The 21,198-nt window shown below is 39.3% G+C and overlaps 1 protein-coding gene across 3 annotated transcripts in view; it reads left to right on the forward strand.

Moving 5' to 3' along the window:
* The window catches only part of SLC1A2 (solute carrier family 1 member 2), a 204,733-nt gene extending 186,938 nt beyond the window's left edge, over positions 1-17,795 (forward strand). For 2 of the 3 annotated variants that reach the window (XR_016312711.1, XM_089677354.1), the window contains exon 11: positions 1,709-17,795. Coding sequence is in view for 1 of the 3 variants with exons in the window: in XM_089677354.1 (XP_089533480.1) it covers positions 1,709-1,777 (69 nt within the window). In the remaining 2 variants the exon portion in view is untranslated. The remainder of the gene's footprint in view (positions 1-1,708) is intronic. The other variant, XR_016312710.1, reaches the window with a different exon arrangement.
* The last annotated feature ends 3,403 nt before the right edge of the window (positions 17,796-21,198 follow it).

Genomic DNA, 21,198 nt, shown 5'->3' on the forward strand with positions numbered 1-21,198 from the left:
AGACAAATTAATAAAATAAATGAATAAAAAACATATACATTCAGTCCATAAAGTCCATGGTATTAGCACTAGTGGTAGCAGCTCCCATAGAGTGAAGCAGACTCTGTAGAAACATAAGAAAGACACCAGGGGGTGCCAACCTAAGTGCAGTATATGTAAAAAGGTTTATTGATAAAATTAGCCAAATAGCTACTCACAAAGAGGAAATGTAATAAGACATTGATAATATGTCCTCAGGGGGGCCAGTGTAGGGGCTGATGGTGTGCAGTGATGCCCGGGTCCCAGGAGAGAGATGTGTGTGGTGGACTGTCGGCGGTGTCAGCAGTGGACGCTGTGACAGGTGCCGTAACCAGCGTGGAACGCATGGAAGTCCGGAACCAGAGGGCAACCGATATGATAGCGAGGACGGGTCAGGTGATGAGTCAGGTGATGTGTTTCAAAGGTCTTAAGAAGGGCTGGAAGCTTTGAAATGCGTCACCTGGCTAATTTTATCAATAAACCTTTTTAAATATACTGCGCTTAGGTTGGCGCCCCCTTGTGTTTTTCTTCTGGGGGCATGATCAGATCATCTTTAGTGCAGCTGAGGCTGAAGTTCAGCAGCAGGAAGAGGACAGGGCAGCCCTGCGGTGTCCTTTTGCTGAGGACAGGGGCGGAAGCTTTGAAACGCGTCACCTGGCTAATTTTATCAACAAACATTTTTACATATACTGCACTTATTTTGGCGCCCCCTTGTGTTTTTCTTCTGGGGCCATGATCAGATCATCTTTAGTGCAGCTGAGCCGGAAGTTCAGCAGCAGGAAGAGGACAGGGCAGCCCTGCGATGTCCTCTTGCTGAGGACAGGGGCGGAAGCTTTGAAAAGCATCACCTGGCTAATTTTATCAACAAACCTTTTTACATATACTGCACTTATTTTGGCGCCTCCTTGTGTTTTTCTTCTGGGGGTGTGATCAGATCATCTTTAGTGCAGCTAAGCCTGAAGTTCAGCAGCAGGAAGAGGACAGGGCAGCCCTGCGGTGTCCTCTTCCTGAGGACAGGGGCAGAAGCATTGAAATGCGTCACCTGGCTAATTTTATCAACAAACCTTTTTACATATACTGCGCTTAGGTTGGCACCCCCTTGTGTTTTTCTTCTGGGGGCGTGATCAGATCATCTTTAGTGCAGCTGAGACTGAAGTTCAGCAGCAGGAAGAGGACAGGGCAGCCCTGCGGTGTCCTCTTCCTGAGGACAGGGGCAGAAGCTTTGAAACGAGTCACCTGGCTAATTTTATCAACAAACCTTTTTACATATACTGCGCTTAGGTTGGCGCCCCCTTGTGTTTTTCTTCTTGGGGCGTGATCAGATCATCTTTAGTGCAGCTGAGCCTGAAGTTCAGCAGCAGGAAGAGGCCAGGGCAGCCCTGCAGTGAATCTTTCTACACAATCCAGCAGGCTGCACATCGTGGGACATACTTCATTACAGGTAAACAATATATAAAAATGCTGTAGAGAAAAAAATGTTTTGTAGCCAAACTCCAGCCTATGTTTTTTTCTCTTGCTGTGCTTTCAGCCCTAGTTTATAAAAATACTATCTCAAATGCAACACATTTCTCCAACACACACGGGAACCTATTAGCTGTGAGGACCGGTAGAAAAATCGTATTACACCTCAGGTAGCGAAGGACCTATGCTGTTTTCTTTTAATCCAGACCATAACCCTGATCGTTTTCAGGTAACACTGGCAAACAACGGCAAAACGGCAGACTTCAACGCTGTTGTGGAGGAGACCCAGGAAGCGTAAGAGTTTGGAAAGCCCACCGCCGCAGCCTGTCTTCGTGAAGAGAGTCAACGTACAGTATGACATGACTATCTGACAACTACCATTACCCCACAATAATCTCTACTGCCACAGCAAAGAAATACCTTTTTTTGGGCCTCCATGTTTCGCAATAGGCAAAAAGGGGAATACCAGATCAACGATCCATTTGGGGTGTCGAGAATGTATGAGTGAGCTCGTACCTCATTGTATGGACTCAGGTACCAAAAAAAAAATACAAAAATACAAAAACCTGCAGCCTTGGGAAGGGTTCTGTCTGCAGAACAGTGTTCACTACATTCCGTTCAATGGTTGATCTCCTACCAATGTCAGGATCTACATTCTTTCTTCATAGTATTACATAGCTCTTGTTACTCAGTGACCAGTATGTTTACACAGTGTGCACTACTGAGCTAGTGTATCTGCATATTATGTCATACGTCTCAATATTTCCAAATCATTATGTTCCGTTCCAAACTTAGCAAACCCTGCCTATAACCAATCAATAAGACCGATATTTCATCAGGGCCACGCCCATTTTAGCAAGCACAGCCCCCTAGGGGCTCAAACAATTAGTCTGTCTTGTGAAAATAGGGACTACTTATCTCAATAGGGAGTTCTATGTGTACTATAGAATAGAAACGTACTCCTTAATGGACAGTCTTCCTGGTGCACTATAAAATATTTACAATTTTAATATTTTTTTTATTTATTTAGTTTATCCTAATATATATATATATATATATATATATATATAAAAACAGCAATTATTGTCCATTTTTAGACACCGCTTAAAGAGTGCTACCTTAGCTGCCTAAATATTAATACGGATTTGTATATACATATGATCAATAACTTATCATTTATTTATATTTAAATCAATATTTTATTCCTATTTATTTTTATTAAGCTATTTAAAGTAATATTTTAGTTTCTTTGGGTATTAACATCAACTACTCAAAGCAAAATGTTTATATCTGCTTGTGTTTTCCAATAATTAAACCTTCATAGAAAAGGTTCTCATGGTTACTGAAGCACATATGTTGAAGGTTAAAGTGGAACTAAGCCTTCCTGTCATGAGATCTAAAGCCGGCCATACACGGGTCGAAATCCGAAATAATTTTCTTTTGAAAATCTTTTTTAAAATTTCTGTTCCAATTTCACACCATTAGTGTGTCTCAGAAACGGCCGATTTTTGTTTGACCAACGAATTTGAGTGATCGGGCATGTTGGAAATTTTTTGAAAAATGAACGAATTTTGAATCAATGATGGGAGAATCGTGAGGGAAATACAAACGAAAAAGAAATGAGCGTGAGCTGTGACCTGGAAAGAAAAGAAAATTTTTGGCCAAGAAAATTCTTTTCTGCAGCAACATGAGGTGAAATTGAAGGCTTGGTTGATTGAATTTCGAAATCAATGGTGGCACCATCGAGTTACAAAACGCACAAAATTTCCGATTTTCTGCAGAAAATTAGTTCGAAATTAGACCCATGTATGGCCTGCATTAGTCTGTGTATGATCTTCCTTCAACTGCCATGATGCTGCACATGTGATCAGCTATGACACCAGCCATTTGATGGTTTGACAGTTTGGGTAAGAGCACAAGCAATGGGATGTTACATTCCCAGCATGTGTCGAGAATATAACTGTTTCTTGAAACTGTTAAATCGATTGGTTTCGTTTTTCTTTAAGGGACTTTGACCAATGAGGAAATGTTATTCCTGAAATGTTACTAAACCCAAGTCCCTTCATTCACTATATCTGGTCTCCCCGGACCCTGCATTTACTATATCTGGTCTCCCCGGACCCTGCATTCACTATATCTGGTCTCCCCGGACCCTGCATTCACTATATCTGCTCTCCCCAGACCCTGCATTCACTATATCTGGTCTCCCAGGACCCTGCATTTACTATATCTGGTCTCCCAGGTCCCTGCATTCACTATACCTGGTCTCCCCGGACCCTGCATTTACTATATCTGGTCTCCCAGGTCCCTGCATTCACTATACCTGGTCTCCCCGGACCCTGCATTCTCTATATCTGGTCTCCCCGGACCCTGCATTCACTATATCTGGTCTCCTCGGTCCCTGCATTCACTATATCTGGTCTCCCCGATCCCTGCATTCACTATATCTGGTCTCCCTGGACCCCGCATTCACTATATCTGGTCTCCCTGGACCCTGCATGCACTATATCTGGTCTCCCACAGTATACACAACATGGAAATGCCATTATTTTAGTAAATATAAACTGCTAAATACCTTTTCTCATCAGCAGAGACCAGTCGTGTGACTCCTATCAGCAGAGCACTGGTTAAAGCTTGTAGGAGGAGTTTTCCTTCACCACTGATTGTCCTATGAGGCAGCATAACCCCTGACCATTTGTCTGGACAGTGTTGATTGGCCCTGTGCTGATCATATGCACCGTCCCAAAGACAAAAAAACCTCTCTAGCAATACACACCAAATTGAGCATGCACAGCCCCAAGGCTCTGTTCTATCAGCAGATAGATTGGGGGCAGTAGAACAAGGGGAGGATCAGAGAAGACAGGATCAAACATCATTTTTACACAATGCAGAAGATTAACCCCTTAGGTTCCACAGTGAGTATAACAAGCATGTTTTACTGCATCTACAGACTGATTTTACTGTTGTGGGTTTAGTAACACTTTAAAGTGGAGCTAAGCCCATAAGTTTAATGGTTTCCCAAAACAGTTACATTCTAGTCATGCCGTGAACATTAACTGTTACAGCTGCTTGTGCCTTAAACAGGACTGCAAACCCATCAAATGGTTGTTGTCATAACTAATAACATGTGCAGCACATGGCAACTGCAGAAAGAGGCTAAGATGGCAGCTTCCTTGGCCATGAAGGATAGGAGGGTTTAGTTCCACTTTAAGTACTAATTCCTAGGAGGTAACCCACGGCGACCAGTTAGCATCCATCTTGTATTGATTTGACTGACTACATTTGGTTGCGGTGGGTCACTGCATTGGAGAATTAGCATGTATCTCTTGATTAGGATTATTAAGCACAAATGAACTGATGGAGAAAGTGTACAAATGAGTAGCAGGCAAGTGTTTGAAAGAATAAATGCTTTTGGTGCCCATGGCAACTATAAGTACAAAAGGCAGTAGCTCCTTGGTTGCCATAGGCAACAAAGTCTGGTGTTGTTTCATTTTACTTTATTGCATGAGGCCAAGTATCTCTGTTGCCCATAGCAACTAGTTAGCTGAAGGTAGACAAGCTTTTTGTGCCCATGGCAACCAATCAGATCCTCTTTACATTGTTGCAGTAGAATTACAAAAGAAGGTAGCTTCTTGGTTACCATAGGCAACAAAAGTCTGTTGTTTATCAGTTTACTTGATTGCATGAGGCCCAGTACCCCTGTTGTCCATAGCAACTAGATAGTTGAAGGAATACAAGCTTTTTGTGCCCGTGGCAACCAATCAGAAGCTCCTCCCACAGTTGCATTATAAGTACAAAGGACAGTAGCTTCTTCTTTTCCATAGGCATGAGGCCCAGTACTTCTGTTGCCCATGGCAGCTGAATAGTTGAAGGAACGCAAGCTTTTTGTGTCCATGGCAACCGATTAGAAGGTCTTCCCATTGTTGAATTCAAAGTACAAAGGGCAGTAGCTTCTTAGTGACCATAGGCATGAGGCCAATTATCTATGTTGCCCATAGCAACTAGATAGTTGAAGAAAGACAAGCTTTTTGTGCCCATGGCAACCAATCAGATCCTCTTTACATTGTTGCAGTAGAAGTACAAAAGAAAGTCGCTTCTTGGTTACCATAGGCAACAAAAGTCTGTTGTTTTTCAGTTTACTTGATTGCATGAGGCCCAGTATCCCTGTTGTCCATAGCAACTAGATAGTTGAAGGAATACAAGCATTCTGTGCCCATAGCAACCAATCAGAAGCTCCTCCCACAGTTGCATTATAAGTGCAAAGGGCAGAAGCTTCTGCTTTTCCAAAGGCATGAGGCCCAGTACTTCTGTTGCCCATGGCAACAGAATAGTTGATGGAACGCAAACTGTTTGTGTCCATGACAACCAATTAGAAGGTCTTCGCATTGTTGAATTCAAAGTACAAAGGGCAGTAGCTTCTTAGTTACCATAGGCACGGGCCAAGTATCTCTGTTGCCCATAGCAACTAGATAGTTGAAGGAAGACAAGCTTTTTGTGCCCATAGCAACCAATCAGAAGCTCCTCCCACAGCTGCATTAGAAGTACAAAGGGCAGTAGCTTCTTCTTTTCCATAGGCATGAGGCCCAGTACTTCTGTTGCCCATGGCCACTGAATAGTTGAAGCTTTTTGTGTCCATGGCAACCGATTAGAAGGTCTTCTCATTGTTGAATTAAAAGTACAAAGGGGAGTAGCTTCTTAGTTACCATAGGCATGAGGCCAAGTATCTCTGTTGCCCATAGCAACTAGATAGTTGAAGAAAGACAAGCTTTTTGTGCCCATAGCAACCAATCAGAAGTTCCTCCCACAGTTGCATTATAAGTACAAAGGGCAACCAATTAGAAGGTCTTCCCATTGTTGAATTAAAAGTACAAAGGGCAGTAGCTTCTTAGTTACCATAGGCATGAGGCCAATTATCTATGTTGCCCATAGCAACTAGATAGTTGAAGAAAGACAAGCTTTTTGTGCCCATGGCAACCAATCTTTACATTGTTGCAGTAGAAGTACAAAAGAAAGTCGCTTCTTGGTTACCATAGGCAACAAAAGTCTGTTGTTTTTCAGTTTACTTAATTGCATGAGGCCCAGTATCTCTGTTGCCCATAGCAACTAGATAGTTGAAGGAATACAAGCTTTTTGTGCCCATGGCAACCAATCAGAAGCTCCTCCCACAGTTCCTAATTCTGTCCGCAGACAAATACTGAGGAGACCTCAAGGCATAAGCAGTACAACCATGGATATCAAACACAGTGTAGGAGATGGAGCTGCTCGTGCCGGTCTGTAGATGGTAATAGTCAACGTATCATTCATCAGAAGCACAATTAGAAGTATTGTAGAGAACCTGCAGCAATCCCATCCCCACAGGCATCCCCGAGCACGCAGCATCAACCCATTCCTCATTAAAGCCTGCAGGGTGATGAGATTAGGTTAGTGGTACCCTGGAGACAGTTGCCATGAAAACCATGTATTAGCACCTGGCTCAGCACAGCAGTACAAGCATTTGGATGCTGTATTTAGATAGCACAGGTGATGTTACAGTTTACAGTGCAAAAATAGGCAGAGAAAATAGACTCCTTCCCCACGTATAGGATGACAGTTCACAGTATCACAGAGAGTTTATTTTAGTAGACAAAAACCACCACTAGTAGACTCAAAGCACGTTCTATATTTTACCGTCTTTACAAACATATTTTCTAAATATATAATGAAAATTATTTGAAAGATTTCTATCATCTAAGGTGGCCTTTATTTTACCCCAGTGGAATCCTTTAAATAGTCTCCAGATTCTGGAGAACCAATGCTAAATTCAATTTATCTGGGATCCATGGGAAAAATGTCCCTTTCCAATTCAGTGGTGGGAAGTAATCTATGACGGCTCAAGAAGCCTTTAGCAACCTCTAGATCAGGCGTCTTCAAACTTTCCAAAGGGCCAGTTTCCTGTCATTCAGACGTTTCGGGCACCGGACTGTGTATAGTGGGATTAAATAATGTCCTGGCATCAGAGGGAGGAATATTACCCCATCTCTAGTATTAAGGGAAGGAATAGTGCCCCATCATTGGTGTCAGTGGAAGGAACATTGTCCCATCTTTGGTACTGGGTGAAGGAATAGTGCCCCATTATTGGTGCCAGTGGGAAGAACATTGTCCCATCTTTGGTACTGGGGGAAGGAATAGTGCCCCATCGTTGGTGTCAGTGGAGGAACATTGTCCCATCTTTGGTACTGGGGGAAGAAATAGTGCCCCATTATTGGTGTCAGTGGGAGGAACATTATCCCATCTTTGGTACTGGGGGAAGGAATAGTGCCCCATCGTTGGTGTCAGTGGGAGGAACATTGTCCCATCTTTGGTACTGGGGGAAAGAATAGTGCTCCATCATTGGTACTGGGGGAAGGAATAGTGCCCCATCGTTGGTGTCAGTGGGAGTAACATTGTCCCATCTTTGGTACTGGGGGAAGGAATAGTGCCCCATCGTTGGTGTCAGTGGGAGGAACATTGTCCCATCTTTGGTACTGGGGGGAAGGAATAGAGCCCCATTGTAGTTGTAATTGAGAAGAATTGTGCCCCATTGTTGATGTCAATGAAAGGAATAGTGTCTCTCTTATCAGTGGGAGGAATAATGCCCCAAGGGCCAGATAAAGGCAAGCAAAAGCAAAAGGCCACATCCGGCCCTTGGGCAGCAGTTTGGAGACCACTGCTCTAGAGGAACCCTACAGTGTCATGGATCCTAGATTAAGTGGTTGTAAAGGCTCAAGGTTTTTTACCTCCATGCATTCTATGCATGAAGTTAAAAAACCTTCTGTGTGCAGCAGTACCCCCAGCCCCCATAATACTTACCTGAGCCCCATCGTGATCCAGTGATGTGCATGAGAACTTCTCTACCTCCTCATTGGCTGAGACAGCAACGGTAGCCATTGGCTCCCACTGCTGTCAATAACAGCCAGTGAGCCAATGAGGAGACAAAGGGGGCAGGGCCAAAACATGGCTCCTTGTGTGAAGCTTATCAAGCTGCCAGGAGTGCTTGCAGCGGACCCAAAAAGAGGAGGATCGAGGCTGCTCTGTGCAAAACCATTACACAGAGAAGGTAAGTAGAATTATTTTTTAAAAAACTGAACCTTTAGTATCGCTTTAGGAATGATCTTCAGTAATGGAATTAGCTGTCCCAATTTGCATAACTGCTCCAATTCCTATAACGTTACTGTGTATCCACTTTTAGTTTTAAATTCTTCATTAATTGAACAATAAATAGTGAACCTTACCAATCAGAAACCTTATATTCGAGCTAATTGGAGAATTTAAATATTTATGTGAAACCGCAACCATTTTTCCAAGCTGTGCCTCTTCCAGATTCTGAAAATCAGGATTACATTGCCTAAACAGGGATATAGTTTAGAGATGTTGGGTTGGAATACTATGAGATACTGTGTTATTTCCTAGGCAATCCATGGACTTTATTTATGACAGTGTACTTGTTGGTGCCAACCAACCAAGATTGTCTTTGAGTTCAGATTAGAAACTGAAATGAGGAATCTATTACTATAGAGTACACTAACAGTTTAGTTTCCAGATGCTTGATGAAGCTCATGTCTTGGTGTATGTTTGCTCAATAATTTTTTTAAATATTTTTTTTAAACATGGTTAAAGCACAAATAGATAAAGCACAAAAAAATTAAGCACACGATAAGGGTAATACCAATGCTTCTACCTGAATCACGTCACCTGTCCGGCCTACACCAATGATTTCAAAATGAATTCATCCATGACAAAGGCTAACAATATAAAACGGGATGAAAAGGATGCATTGTTATAGAGCAGATAGAGAGTACAGCAAAGATTGTATGATTTATTGTGCTGTGTTATATCCAGACATCTTTGTACACATTCTTTGCTGTATGTTAGAAGTCTTCTCAAAGCGTTTTGATTTTCCTGGCTGTTTTGCCACCAAGTCAGTGCAAAAAATACAAACGTAATGAACTGTCACTGTCTTTTCTTGGGAAATAATTTTTCCATGCAGGACAATATGCCAAGTTTTGCACTCACTTGACAAATACCAACTTGGATTGGTGTTTTTAGCACAGGGACAACTCAAGCCAATACTGATTGAGCTCATACATCAGTCATACATCAGATTGTAGGAGTATTCCACCTTCAGTTGGCTTAAATTCATCAGGAATGTAGAAACTCTCAAACAACCCTTTTCGAAGAAGCACTTTGATAAATATATATATATATTATTTAAAATTTATTTTTCTGCCACTTACTTTTTTACTGCAGTGAAAGTGCACATTTTTGTTGACCTGAGAAATTATGCTCTCTGGCAACAACAAAATGTTCAGCGTAGAAGAGTTATGGCCCAGGGAAATGGAAATATACAGTTTTGCTCAAACAGCTAAAAACTGTAGAACCGAAAAAGCAAAGCACACTATTTAGTAGACATTGCTGAATTACGCAAGAACATGCTAAGTGAACAGAATTACCTCAAAATGGAAACTCCCTTTAAGGATCTTGAACTCATAACAATAAGTCAAAACTTTTAAAAATTGCCAATTGTTTTTTACTTAATTCTTCCATCCTTGCAAAACACAAGCACTATATTGTTCTACTTATATGAATATAAATTGCATAGATCACGATGGTTCAGAGCTGGACCGTGGCAAAAATCTTGGACAAAATATTTAATATCCCCCGTCCGCCTTACTTACATCCTCAACTTTACCTCTATCTTGTTGGTTTACATATTTAAATATTACTGTAATGGTATCAACCATCGTTCAGAAATCATTTGCTTCCAATATAGCCTCCCATCCAGCTGCAGCCCCCCAAGCTGACCTAGGCCCTAGGATGCCATTTTAGTAATTTAGGCCTCTAATCACCAATCAATTTATCTTACAGCATCTAAAACTCATTGTATTATTAAAGAGGACCAGATACCTCATAAATCGAAGTGTCTGGAAGTAGAACATAGTCAGTTATTCACTTTCCCACCTGCACTGGTAAATTCTTCCATTCGCTTCCAATATGGCCTCCCATCCAGCTGCAGGTCCGAGGCTGGCCTAGGCCCTCTGATGCCATGTGAGTAATTTAGGCTTCTAGTCACTGATCAGATGCCTAATTTATCTTACAGCATCTAAAACTCATTGTTTTTTTTAAAAAGGACTAGATACCTCATTCCTCAAAGTGTCTGGAAGAAGAACCTAGTCACTTGTTCAATTTCCCACCTGCACTGGCAAATGATAAAGATATTCTGACTGTCATGGGCAATACAAACAATTCTTCTTTTAGACAGGCTAATAAAGAAAGTCTTCTGTGTTAATAGATGGCAAGCAAACTTCCAGAGCATAAACCATTCCTGGACATCTGTCATTCTGCATTTTTGAATGGACTATACATATCAGTATGCCTGAGATGTGTGTTGGCTTATAATGCAATCATAGTGGTAAACCCATTGTCTAGGCCTTGTTGCATACCAAGTCATGTAGTTTACAAAATGAAACATTTGCCTTTACAATTATGGACCAAATATTATAACAATGGGACCAGTAACTTATCTTCTAAAAAATGCCCTCATGCCATTATTATGGCAGGAGAGTTGAAAAGCCGATTAATACATTCCTTTTTTATATCAACACCTTCTCGGTAAGAAATTAACAACATGTTTTTAGAAGTTACCAACTCAATCCTTCCTCCATTCCATTTTTGTAAAGAAAAGGGTTTATCACATTAGAATTTGTGATTACATTCCCAAATTATTTGTAACATAATTGTTTTTATTTTTAAAAATAATATATGTATTATGATCTTTAACAGTTTTTTTTTTACTTTATTTATAGTGATAATGCTAGCCATACACACTTGTTACTTATAATTATTATTTCAAAGGAACATGAAAGGGTTGAGTCTTCCAAAAAAATGGATTGCACTGAAATAACTTTCACTCTGCAATAATTTTTATTGCAAAGGGGCAATCTGGAGTACAAAAAACACAAAAAATATAATCAAATTGATCCTTTATTTGTTCAATGAATCTATGATTGACTGTACATGTACGGCCAAACATTAGGGATTGTTTATAAAGATTAAGAAAATAGTAATTTTATCAACAGTTAAGAAAGCTTGACCTGGAAAACTATAATGTTGGAGAACAGAGAAAATGGTGGAAAACAGAATCTGGCAAATGTAAACCACAAAGGGCATAAAAATGTCCGGGTAATGTCAAAACAAGATTTTAATGCATTTAACCTTTTTCTAAAGATCTTCTTTATGCTTTCCTACTTAATAATGCAGAACAGCAGGTTTAGGGTGTCAGTTTTCATCAAAATATTTGGGGAAATACTAAGCTCAATATCTACTTCAAAATAACAGTACAGAGTTATTACGATCAAAAAGTGGTGGAACTGAACAGTTTTATAAACAGCAAACCAGTCAAAAGCAATATGTTCTTTAAAAAAAATAGCACAATTTTTTTATTTCAGTCTTCTATAAAGTATCCCCTAAATGTTTTTGGAAACTGTTACAAGTCAATAAATACAAAGGTTTGGTCAAGAATGGCACTGGTTCTAAGGGACTTCCTAAGTCCGGATGGTGTAGACAACTGTAGGTTCAGCTGTGTCATTATAGCAGTTAGACTGCTCCTAGATCAGGGTTACACTTTAGCCATTGTGGGACCTTGGATAAAGATTTAGAGTATTAAAAAAAGGAATCCCAAAGAGCCTTGAATGGTAGAAGAAAAGGAATGCCAAAAAAAGATGAATCATTTACTCAGTTACAGTAGGTGCAGATAAACATCTTTTATTACAAGTTTATAGCCAAGTCATTTCAGTGGTTATAGATTCTGATCCTAAAGAAAGGGATTCAGTTACCTCCAGAAACACGTTGGTTATCAAAATAATAAAATATGATCCTTTGCAACTAAAACCTCATTGGTTTACATTATTCATGAATCTGTACTCATCTTGAACACCCAATCGTGTGCTATAGATTTTGAAAAATAGAAGGGTCTTTACACATGATTGGTTTATTGATGTTAAGACAACTTCACTTAGCCAAGAGAAGAGCATACTCCTCTATCAAAATCACCATTTGGGGTCCAACAAGGAGGAAAAAACATTACAGCAATGGCAGCTCAGATATAACTGTCCTATGCAGTAGAAGAAAAACCAAAGCACTAGACCAAATGTTGAGACTCTTTTCATCATAATAGGTCAAAAGAATAGGCCAGCACATTTCTGGTACTCTAATGGGCCACCTTAACTAGGGTTTACAAATGCTGTTAAGAATCTGTGTGGTCTTGGATGAGCTAAACATTTTTAAACTTTGAAATCTGTAGGCCTTGGATTTCGCTTCACTTTATTTCATTACAGTAAGGTTTATATCTTGACTGTGAGATTATTATTTATTATTATACAGGTTTTATATAGCGCCAACAGATTACAAAATGAAGGCAGACATTACAGTTACAATACAATTTGGTACAAGAGGAAACAGAGGGCCCTGCTCTTTAGAGCTTACAATCTAGGAAGATCAATCCACCCTTGGATCTAGCCCCTCCATCATTTTTTTTTTTAATTTTTAATTTGCCTTTGACAGGTTCCCTTTAAATAGGTCTGCTTTCTTAACCAAAAATAACTATTATGTAATCTACATATATGTTATCTATACAGCCTATTAAAATGTGTATTTTGTCAACAACTGTTGTTTCAATTTGAAGGTTTAGAGTCTACAAACGGATGATTGGAGATTGAGTTGGTTACTTATACCTAAAGGCAGTTTTTTATACTACAGAAGAAAACTTTTTTCCTCTTAAATATTTTAGACAGAGAAGCATGAAATTCTTATAAATTTATTTATGGACAGTTTGTTCCAGCATGAAGTTAAGTGCCTCTCGCACTTTGCCTAGATAAATGTTAGACATACAGTGTTTATTTTTCGGTGGAAAAGGTTCACAATGCAGTAAAAATATTTCAAAGAAAATAATGCCTGTCTTATTTAACAGGACAAAGAGAAACGTGCAAAGGGCAGTAACCCATGTCTACCAATCAGAATTCTGGTTCTTACCAATATCAGGAAAGGTAAAATCTGGTTGGTTGCTTGAGGTTACTGGCACAACATACTGCCCTGTCTAGTTAGATACGTTTAAAGACTAAAGGCTTCCAATTTTCACTTGGAAAAAGAAACAATCTCCCCTTTCTACCACTATACATCTTTACGTGTATATACATATACATATATACAGCTGGTGTTTTGTAAATATATTTCAAATGTGTCTCACGGTTTCTGTAAGCGGCAACGCTTGTGATGTTGAATTGATGATAAATCATGACAGTGACAACTCCAGATTGTGATGTACAATGGCCGTAACAATGGAATATTTTTTACCTATTTATTTTTGATGATTTTTTTTTTTTTTTGCTAATCAGTGACTTAGTGATTTAGATGTGTTATAGACAGAGACTATAAGCTAGCTAGAACATTATTATGTAACTTGGCATGTTACAGCAGTAGACAGGTATGGTTAGTTAAAGTAGCACAAATGTTGGTAATTTTATAGAATAGATAAAAATATTGTTGTTAATGCCTTTTAGGGCATCTTTACTTCCCAAAGGGCACAATGGATTCCATGTAATTGTGGGACTTTTTGTTTTTCAGCAGCCTGCTATATAGGCCATGTCATAACTCTCAGCATTTAATGTCTCCAAAGTGAAACATGTAAAGTCCCATCCCCTTGTCTGACCCACTAGCATCAGTACAGTGCCATGAACTTATTGGAACGTATTTCAGAGTGTACCCAGGACACAATGGCTAGTTAGGTCTTCCAACTAGGTGGTAATAATGAGATTTGCTGCCAATGATATTATTGGAAAGAGGTACCATTTGTTTTCCAAGAAATGTTAGCACCCTTAAAGGACATTTTTACTTTTATACAAAATCCCAAAAGCCACCTACCATTGTCCCCTAACCTATTCTGTCCTACATACCCACTTCAGGTGCTTACTTACATCTTAATAAACAATGAAAACAGAAAGTGTAAGCACAGGCACCTCTATTAGGCAGCACCCACCTTGTGAGTGAGAACAGAAGAAGACCACATTTTTCAAAAACTTTTTTCGTCTGAGTATAGGTCTATGGTTATCAACTTACTTTTGACTGGCTCACTACCTCTGCTGGAAGTTTATTCCAAGCATCAATTAATCTTTAATTAAAATAATACGAGGGGTCTTCAAAACGTTTCCGCACTTTTATCCATATATCATACCTTCCAATTTTATGAGATGGGAACAAGGGACACCTATTAGCAAAAGTATGTATTTAGGACACACCCCCTGCCAAACCCCCATTATTTACTTATTTCAGGTACTTATATAGCACTGTCAATTTGCGCAGCACTTTACATATATACTGTACATTCACATCAGTCCCTAACCCTCAAGGGGTGTACAATCTAAGGTCCCTAACTCACATTCATACATACACATACTAGGGACAATTTAGACAGGATCCAATTCACCTACCAGCATGTCTTTGGAGTGTGGGAGGAAACTGGAGTACCCAAAGGAAACCCACGCAGGCACAGGGAGAACACGCAAACTCAAGACAGGTGGTGCTGTGGTTGGGATTTGAACCAACGACCCTAGTACTGCCAGGCAGAAGTGCTAACCATTTAGCCACTGTGCTGCCCTAAAGGAGAATTATATAAAAAAATGATTGGCTAAACCCACAAGTGTTTTTTTACCACTACTATTCCTTTAGATTGGACTTTGAAATTTACAAATGCAGCAACTTAGAAATCGGATGAAAGGTTTGGCACTGTAAAACACTTTTTTATAGATAAATAGTGCATTTTAGATACAACTATATAGATGAAACCAAAATGAGGGACAAATAAAGAGGAAGGAAGGACAGAGGGACTTTGTTCTAAATCAGTCCTTTGAAATCAGGGACAGTTGGGAGCATTTGATATATATATATATATATATATATATATATATATATATACAGCATGTGCGTTAAAAAAAAGTGGGGAAACTTTTTCAGGAACTCTCATACTTTCTAAGGCTGGTTTACAACTTTCCCCCTTCTAGTTTGAAGTCATGTTCTTGATCTTAGTTTCAAATGGAAACTACTGCCTTCCTGAACTTTATATACACCCTTCATGTATTTAAAGGCTTTAAATCATGTCTCCCCCTTTCCCTTCTTTCCTAAAAAATATACATATTAAGTTCCTGAAGTCTCTCCTTATATGTTTTATCCCCAGACCTTTCATCGTTTTTGTTACCCGTCCCTGGACTCGTTCTGAATGCGACTGTACTCCTACGCTAGAGATGGTAGGAATACGGGCCCATTTATGTCTATGAGAACTTTGTATAAAAGTAAATTTATCCTTTAATTATGACCCAAAGCTGATGTATATGAAATGACCAAATGATGTATAAGCAACCAGAAAATGCCAACTTTATCTAGATCAAACGAGTGGTAACCAGAGTGACCTGAAGTTTGGTTTATGTTTTCATAATTTTCAAAGAAAAGGCCCAACCTCTGATGCCACTCCTATAACTCCTGTAGAACTAACGTACTAGGTTTGTTCATGGAGTACAGGTCAAGATGCAATGTCATGGTAAGTATTCATGGCTTCAGTAAATTGGTTGCAACAGGAACTGCAATTTGTGCCTCGAATTGTGCTCCTGTTTCTTGAATAAGCCCACACATGCCAAAGGTTGCTTCCTTATAGTTTTGTACATCTGATCTCTTGTCAGCAGGAAATAGATATGTTTTCCTGGTAATACAGCTGCACAACAGTTTTATTTATTTTTTACATTTTAAAGTTGTCTTTTATTGGGTCCAGGGCTCTATTTTTAATTTTCCCTTTTTAAATAATAGCTTAGAAGCCCAGTAGAAGACAGCTATAGTCAAGTATTGCTGTTTACAAAGATGAAAACATTCAGAAGCACATTTCGAGGGTTGTCTAATGAGGCAAAGCGCAATAGCAACCTACAGCAACCCCTGGGGTGCACGCTATGCCATTAAGGAATTAACCTAGATATTCTTTTTATGGTGTGTGTGCACCCCAGAAGCTACTGGTTAGAACTTGGTATAAGTCAAATAAAGGGAGCCAATCCACAGTGCTCTGAGAATCCTTTATAACAAATTTAATTTTTCATAGCAAAAATGTTATAATTGTAGTAAAAAAAAACACAGAAAATTATAAACAATCTAATAACAAACAGTAAAACTAAACCAAAAAGCATTTCTAGATTTTATTTAGGGTACGTGTTGATGGGGTTTGGCCTTTTGCCGATAGGCAAATGTATTTCACTTTTAACGTCAGTTTCATATATTTCTAAAGTCATTTAGAATTCATTAACCAGTGCATTTGACCTGAAGTTCACTTCATTCTGGCCTGCATTTGACCTGCTTCAACCTTCTTTTGCATTCCTGTAGAATTGAATGAAGGGAGAAGTAGATCTAATGTGAACAAAAGCCCATCATCCAGGCCCTTCAATAAGCCCACAACAGTGCAATAACTCTAAACAACCAATCAGATTTCAGTTTACTTATGTCAATTCAAAATAGTTATTAATGACTTAGTTATTAATGAATTAACTTTGGGTTATACATTTATTCAATTATTGCTCTTTGATTTATTAGCAGAAATGAGTGAATTTTAAAATATTTGTCTTTTCACGGGTTCTGGTATTTGTGGATTTGTCCACTTACAAATAATTTTTGTCAATTAACCATGTAGGGTTTTCTTTATTCTGCCAGAGATCAGGAGATATTTGAAGGTGTTTAGATACTAAACTTTCAGACAAACCCTGCCTCTAATATCTGCTCATTAATTTAAGCCGGTCAGGTTATCTTGTTGTCTGCTGTATCACTTTAGGTCATTTTACTTGACAAACCAGTAAGCATGTTCATGGAAAGAGACAAAATATTAATCCAATTTATTAAGTAAAAGGGAATTATTATACTGATTTGTACTTGTGTAAAATTATTGAAGTATATCAAGATGTTTTTTTAAGCAGGAAATGCTTAAATATGTGTGTAAATTGTTCATTGGATGACTTTTAAATGGGAAACTCCGCCCCTTGCCTTGTGTTTCTCTCTTGACCTATAGAATTTCTCCTTTGTGATGTGTCTGTTGTTTAGCCTGATTTACCTTCTAAGTTTCAGGTGTAGAGAACGTTGCTCTCAAACCGTGTCACATCATTTTTCTGTAACTTATGTATAAAACTGGAAATTCTTTATACAAAACAATATGAATATAATATACTTTGCTAAGTGTCGTACCTCTGATGTACATATCAATAAATGTTGGTATATAAAGCTTTTCCTTCTTGTGTCTTTTGTTTTATTTTAGTATTTTTTATTGGCTTTTTATTTTACATGCCTTTGTCATTGCATTAAAGCAGTACCAAACACTTTCAATCAACATTAAAGTAGAACTATAGGCAGTTTTATTTTCATTTTGGATAGCACAAGGGAGGGTAATAACTCCTGTCAGATTTTTTTGCCATTGTGCAGATTTCTCTTCACGTCCTGTGCCACAGCAAAACAGGAAGTGAGAGGAAATCCAAGCAAATTAAGGGAATTCCTTTGGGACCCCCAGGTCATCAGAACTAGTGTCCCAATTGGAAAATTACCCCTTTATCACTTTTCTAGGGACAAACCAAAAAGTGTGATTTTCTTTTACTTTTAATGTAAACAGGACAAATTGAGAGGGTAAATCTCTATAACGGGGGCACAGACAACAATAAAAACCTGACAGGGGGTCTAATACCTCTCTACTTTATCCAATACTGAAAAAAACGTTTGCCTTCAGTTATACTTTAACCTCTTGGCACCGACCGAACACAAATGTGCGGCCTCCCGGCGTCTGGGCCTAGATGCCGAGTGGCCACACATTTGCATTCTATTAAAAAAAATAGTGTACTGTGCGCTCCCAGTACACAAGTTCGGTACTCACGGAAAGGTCCTGATCTCAACTTTCGATCGGGACCTTTCCAGATCATGTGACAGCGAATCATGGTGGTCACATGATCATAAAACCCCGCCTGCCTCCCGACTTCTGGAACCCTTAAAAGGCCAGGAGGCGCCTGTGCAAAGGGGTTAACCCTTTGAGGACCATAAGATTACGGAACTCCAAAAGAATCAATTTTTTGTTTTTAAAGTTCGTACACTTCAGTTGCTGTAACTAAGCCATTTCATGAAATAATTGGCAAAAAGCTAGATCCATTTGTTGATAAAAACTAATATTTTGACTCAAACCAAAAAAAAAAAAGTATTTGAAGTTCTTAATCAGATGATACAGGCAATTAAAAACATGGGACAAATACGTCCCTTGGTCCTCAAAGGGTTAAGCCCCACCTAGATATAAGAATCTTCCAAGTCATCCTCATCTTATACCAAAGCCCCTCCTGTTCTCCATAAAGTCCATCCCCTGGGAATTACAGAACCACAAGCATCCCGCAAAGATAGATGGTTTTGGTCGATGTAAATTTCTGGCTTTTACCAAGAGTTTGACAAACATGCGGGCCCTATGACATGACTATGTGACACGTTCCTATTGGACGAATAGGCTGAATCTTGACCCACAAAATGGTTTCCACCTCCGTTGGCAATTATTGGATCCACTTTAAGATTACAGTGCAAACGGTGCCAGTAGTTCTTGTACAATTTCCATGGTATTTAGAATTCCTTCTGTGTTCTTCCAAACTTCATTCTTCAAGTGGAATCTTTACTGTCCAGCTGGCTCGGCTCCTGGGAAGCTGAGCTCTACTAATGTGTTTGCAATACAAGGAGAAGCCTTTGTTGGTGGCTGCCTGTGTTCTATAAAAGAAAAAAAAAGGTTTGCCATGCAGAGAACATTAAAAGGCCATTCTGTTCTGTAAACAAAATTTAAAGACAACCTCTGCTTAAAAGCAAAGTAGGTATCCATAGTTCGTGAAGAGATTATTGGCAAACATTCTAATTATCTCCTCTGTAATACTGACAACCTTAGCACATAAATCATCCACAAAATGATGAAGGAAGTACAAGCAACGGGAAAAAGCACAAAGTAATAGAGGCTTTTACAGCTATGAATTTTATACTTAATTAAAGGATAATTCCACTTTTATTTATGCCAAGGCGGCAAGATAATCAACATTATAAATAATATACATATTGCATGTATTGAAATAATAATATTCTATAATAAATAAAATATTAATGCGGAGCTTATGCTCAAACAAATGATTTTCAAAATAAATAAACACATAAAAGGTCCAAATGATTCGGTCCATTTTTTTTGGTGATCACGTGAAATTAATTCATAATCATATTCGTATTCAATTTTCCAATAATCACCACGTGAAAAAAATAGTGAAACAAAATGAAGTTGTGCCGTGCTCCCCTCTCAGGTATGCACTCACCGAACATAGTTGCCTTCCATTCTCATGGTTGGCATACTAAGCTTTTGGATATAAAATTCTTCAATGAATAGACCCCTTTCAAGATTCCTCCAATGATGGCTCGCAATCTCTAAGGTATACAGGTGAAACGCGAAAAATTAGAATATCGTGCAAAAGTTCATTTATTCCAATAATGCAACTTAAAAGGTGAAACTAATATCTGAGATAGACTCATTACATGCAAACCAAGATAGTTCAAGCCGTGATTTGTCATAATTGTGATGATTATGGCTTACAGCTCATGAAAACCCCAAATCCACAATCTCTGAAAATTAGAATATTACATGCAATCAATAAAACAAGGATTGTACATAGAACAATATCGGACCTCTGAAAAGTAGAAGCATGCATATGTACTCAGTACTTGGTTTGGGCCCCTTTTGCAGCAATTACTGCCTCAATGCGGCGTGGCATGGAAGCTATCAGCCTGTGGCACTGCTGAGGTCTTATGGAAGACCAGGATGCTTCAATAGCGGCCTTCAGTTCTTCTGCATTGTTCGGTCTCATGTCTCTCATCTTTCTCTTGGCAATGCCCCATAGATTCTCTATGGGGTTCAGGTCAGGTGAGTTTGCTGGCCAATCAAGCACAGTAATCCCATGGTCATTGAACCAGGTTTTGGTGCTTGTGGCAGTGTGGGCAGGTGCCAAGTCCTGCTGGAAAATGAAGTCAGCATCCCCATAAAGCTCGTCTGTGGAAGGAAGCATGAAGTGCTCCAAAATCTCCTGGTAGACGGCTGCGTTGACCCTGGACATAATGAAGCACAGTAGACCAACACCAGCAGATGACATGGCTCCCCAAATCAACACAGACTGTGGAAACTTCACACTGGACTTCAAGCATCTTGCAGTGTGTGCCTCTCCATTCTTCCTCCATACTCGGGGTCCTTGGTTTCCAAATGAGATGCAAAGGTTGCTCTCATCAGAAAAGAGGACTTTGGACCACTGAGCAACAGACCAAGTCTGTTTATCTTTACCAGGTAAAACGCTTCTGATGTTGTTTGTTGTTCAGGAGCGGCTTGACAAGAGGAATACGACATTTGAAGCCCATGTCCAGGATCCGTCTGTGTGTGGTGGCTCTTGATGCAATGACTCCAGCCTCAGTCCACTCCTTGTGAAAGTCCCCAACACTTTTGAATGGCCTTTTCCTGACAATCCTCTCCAGGCTGCTGTCATCTCTGCTGCTTGTGCACCTTTTTCTTCCACACTTTTCCCTTCCACATAACTTTCTATTAATGTGCTTTGATACAGCACTTTGGGAACATCCAACTTCTTTTGCAATTAC

Source organism: Staurois parvus, unplaced genomic scaffold, assembly GCF_062004578.1.
Source record: "Staurois parvus isolate SC_StPar_1 unplaced genomic scaffold, SC_StPar_1.0 ptg000184l, whole genome shotgun sequence".
In the NCBI taxonomy this organism is placed as follows: Eukaryota; Metazoa; Chordata; class Amphibia; order Anura; family Ranidae; genus Staurois; species Staurois parvus.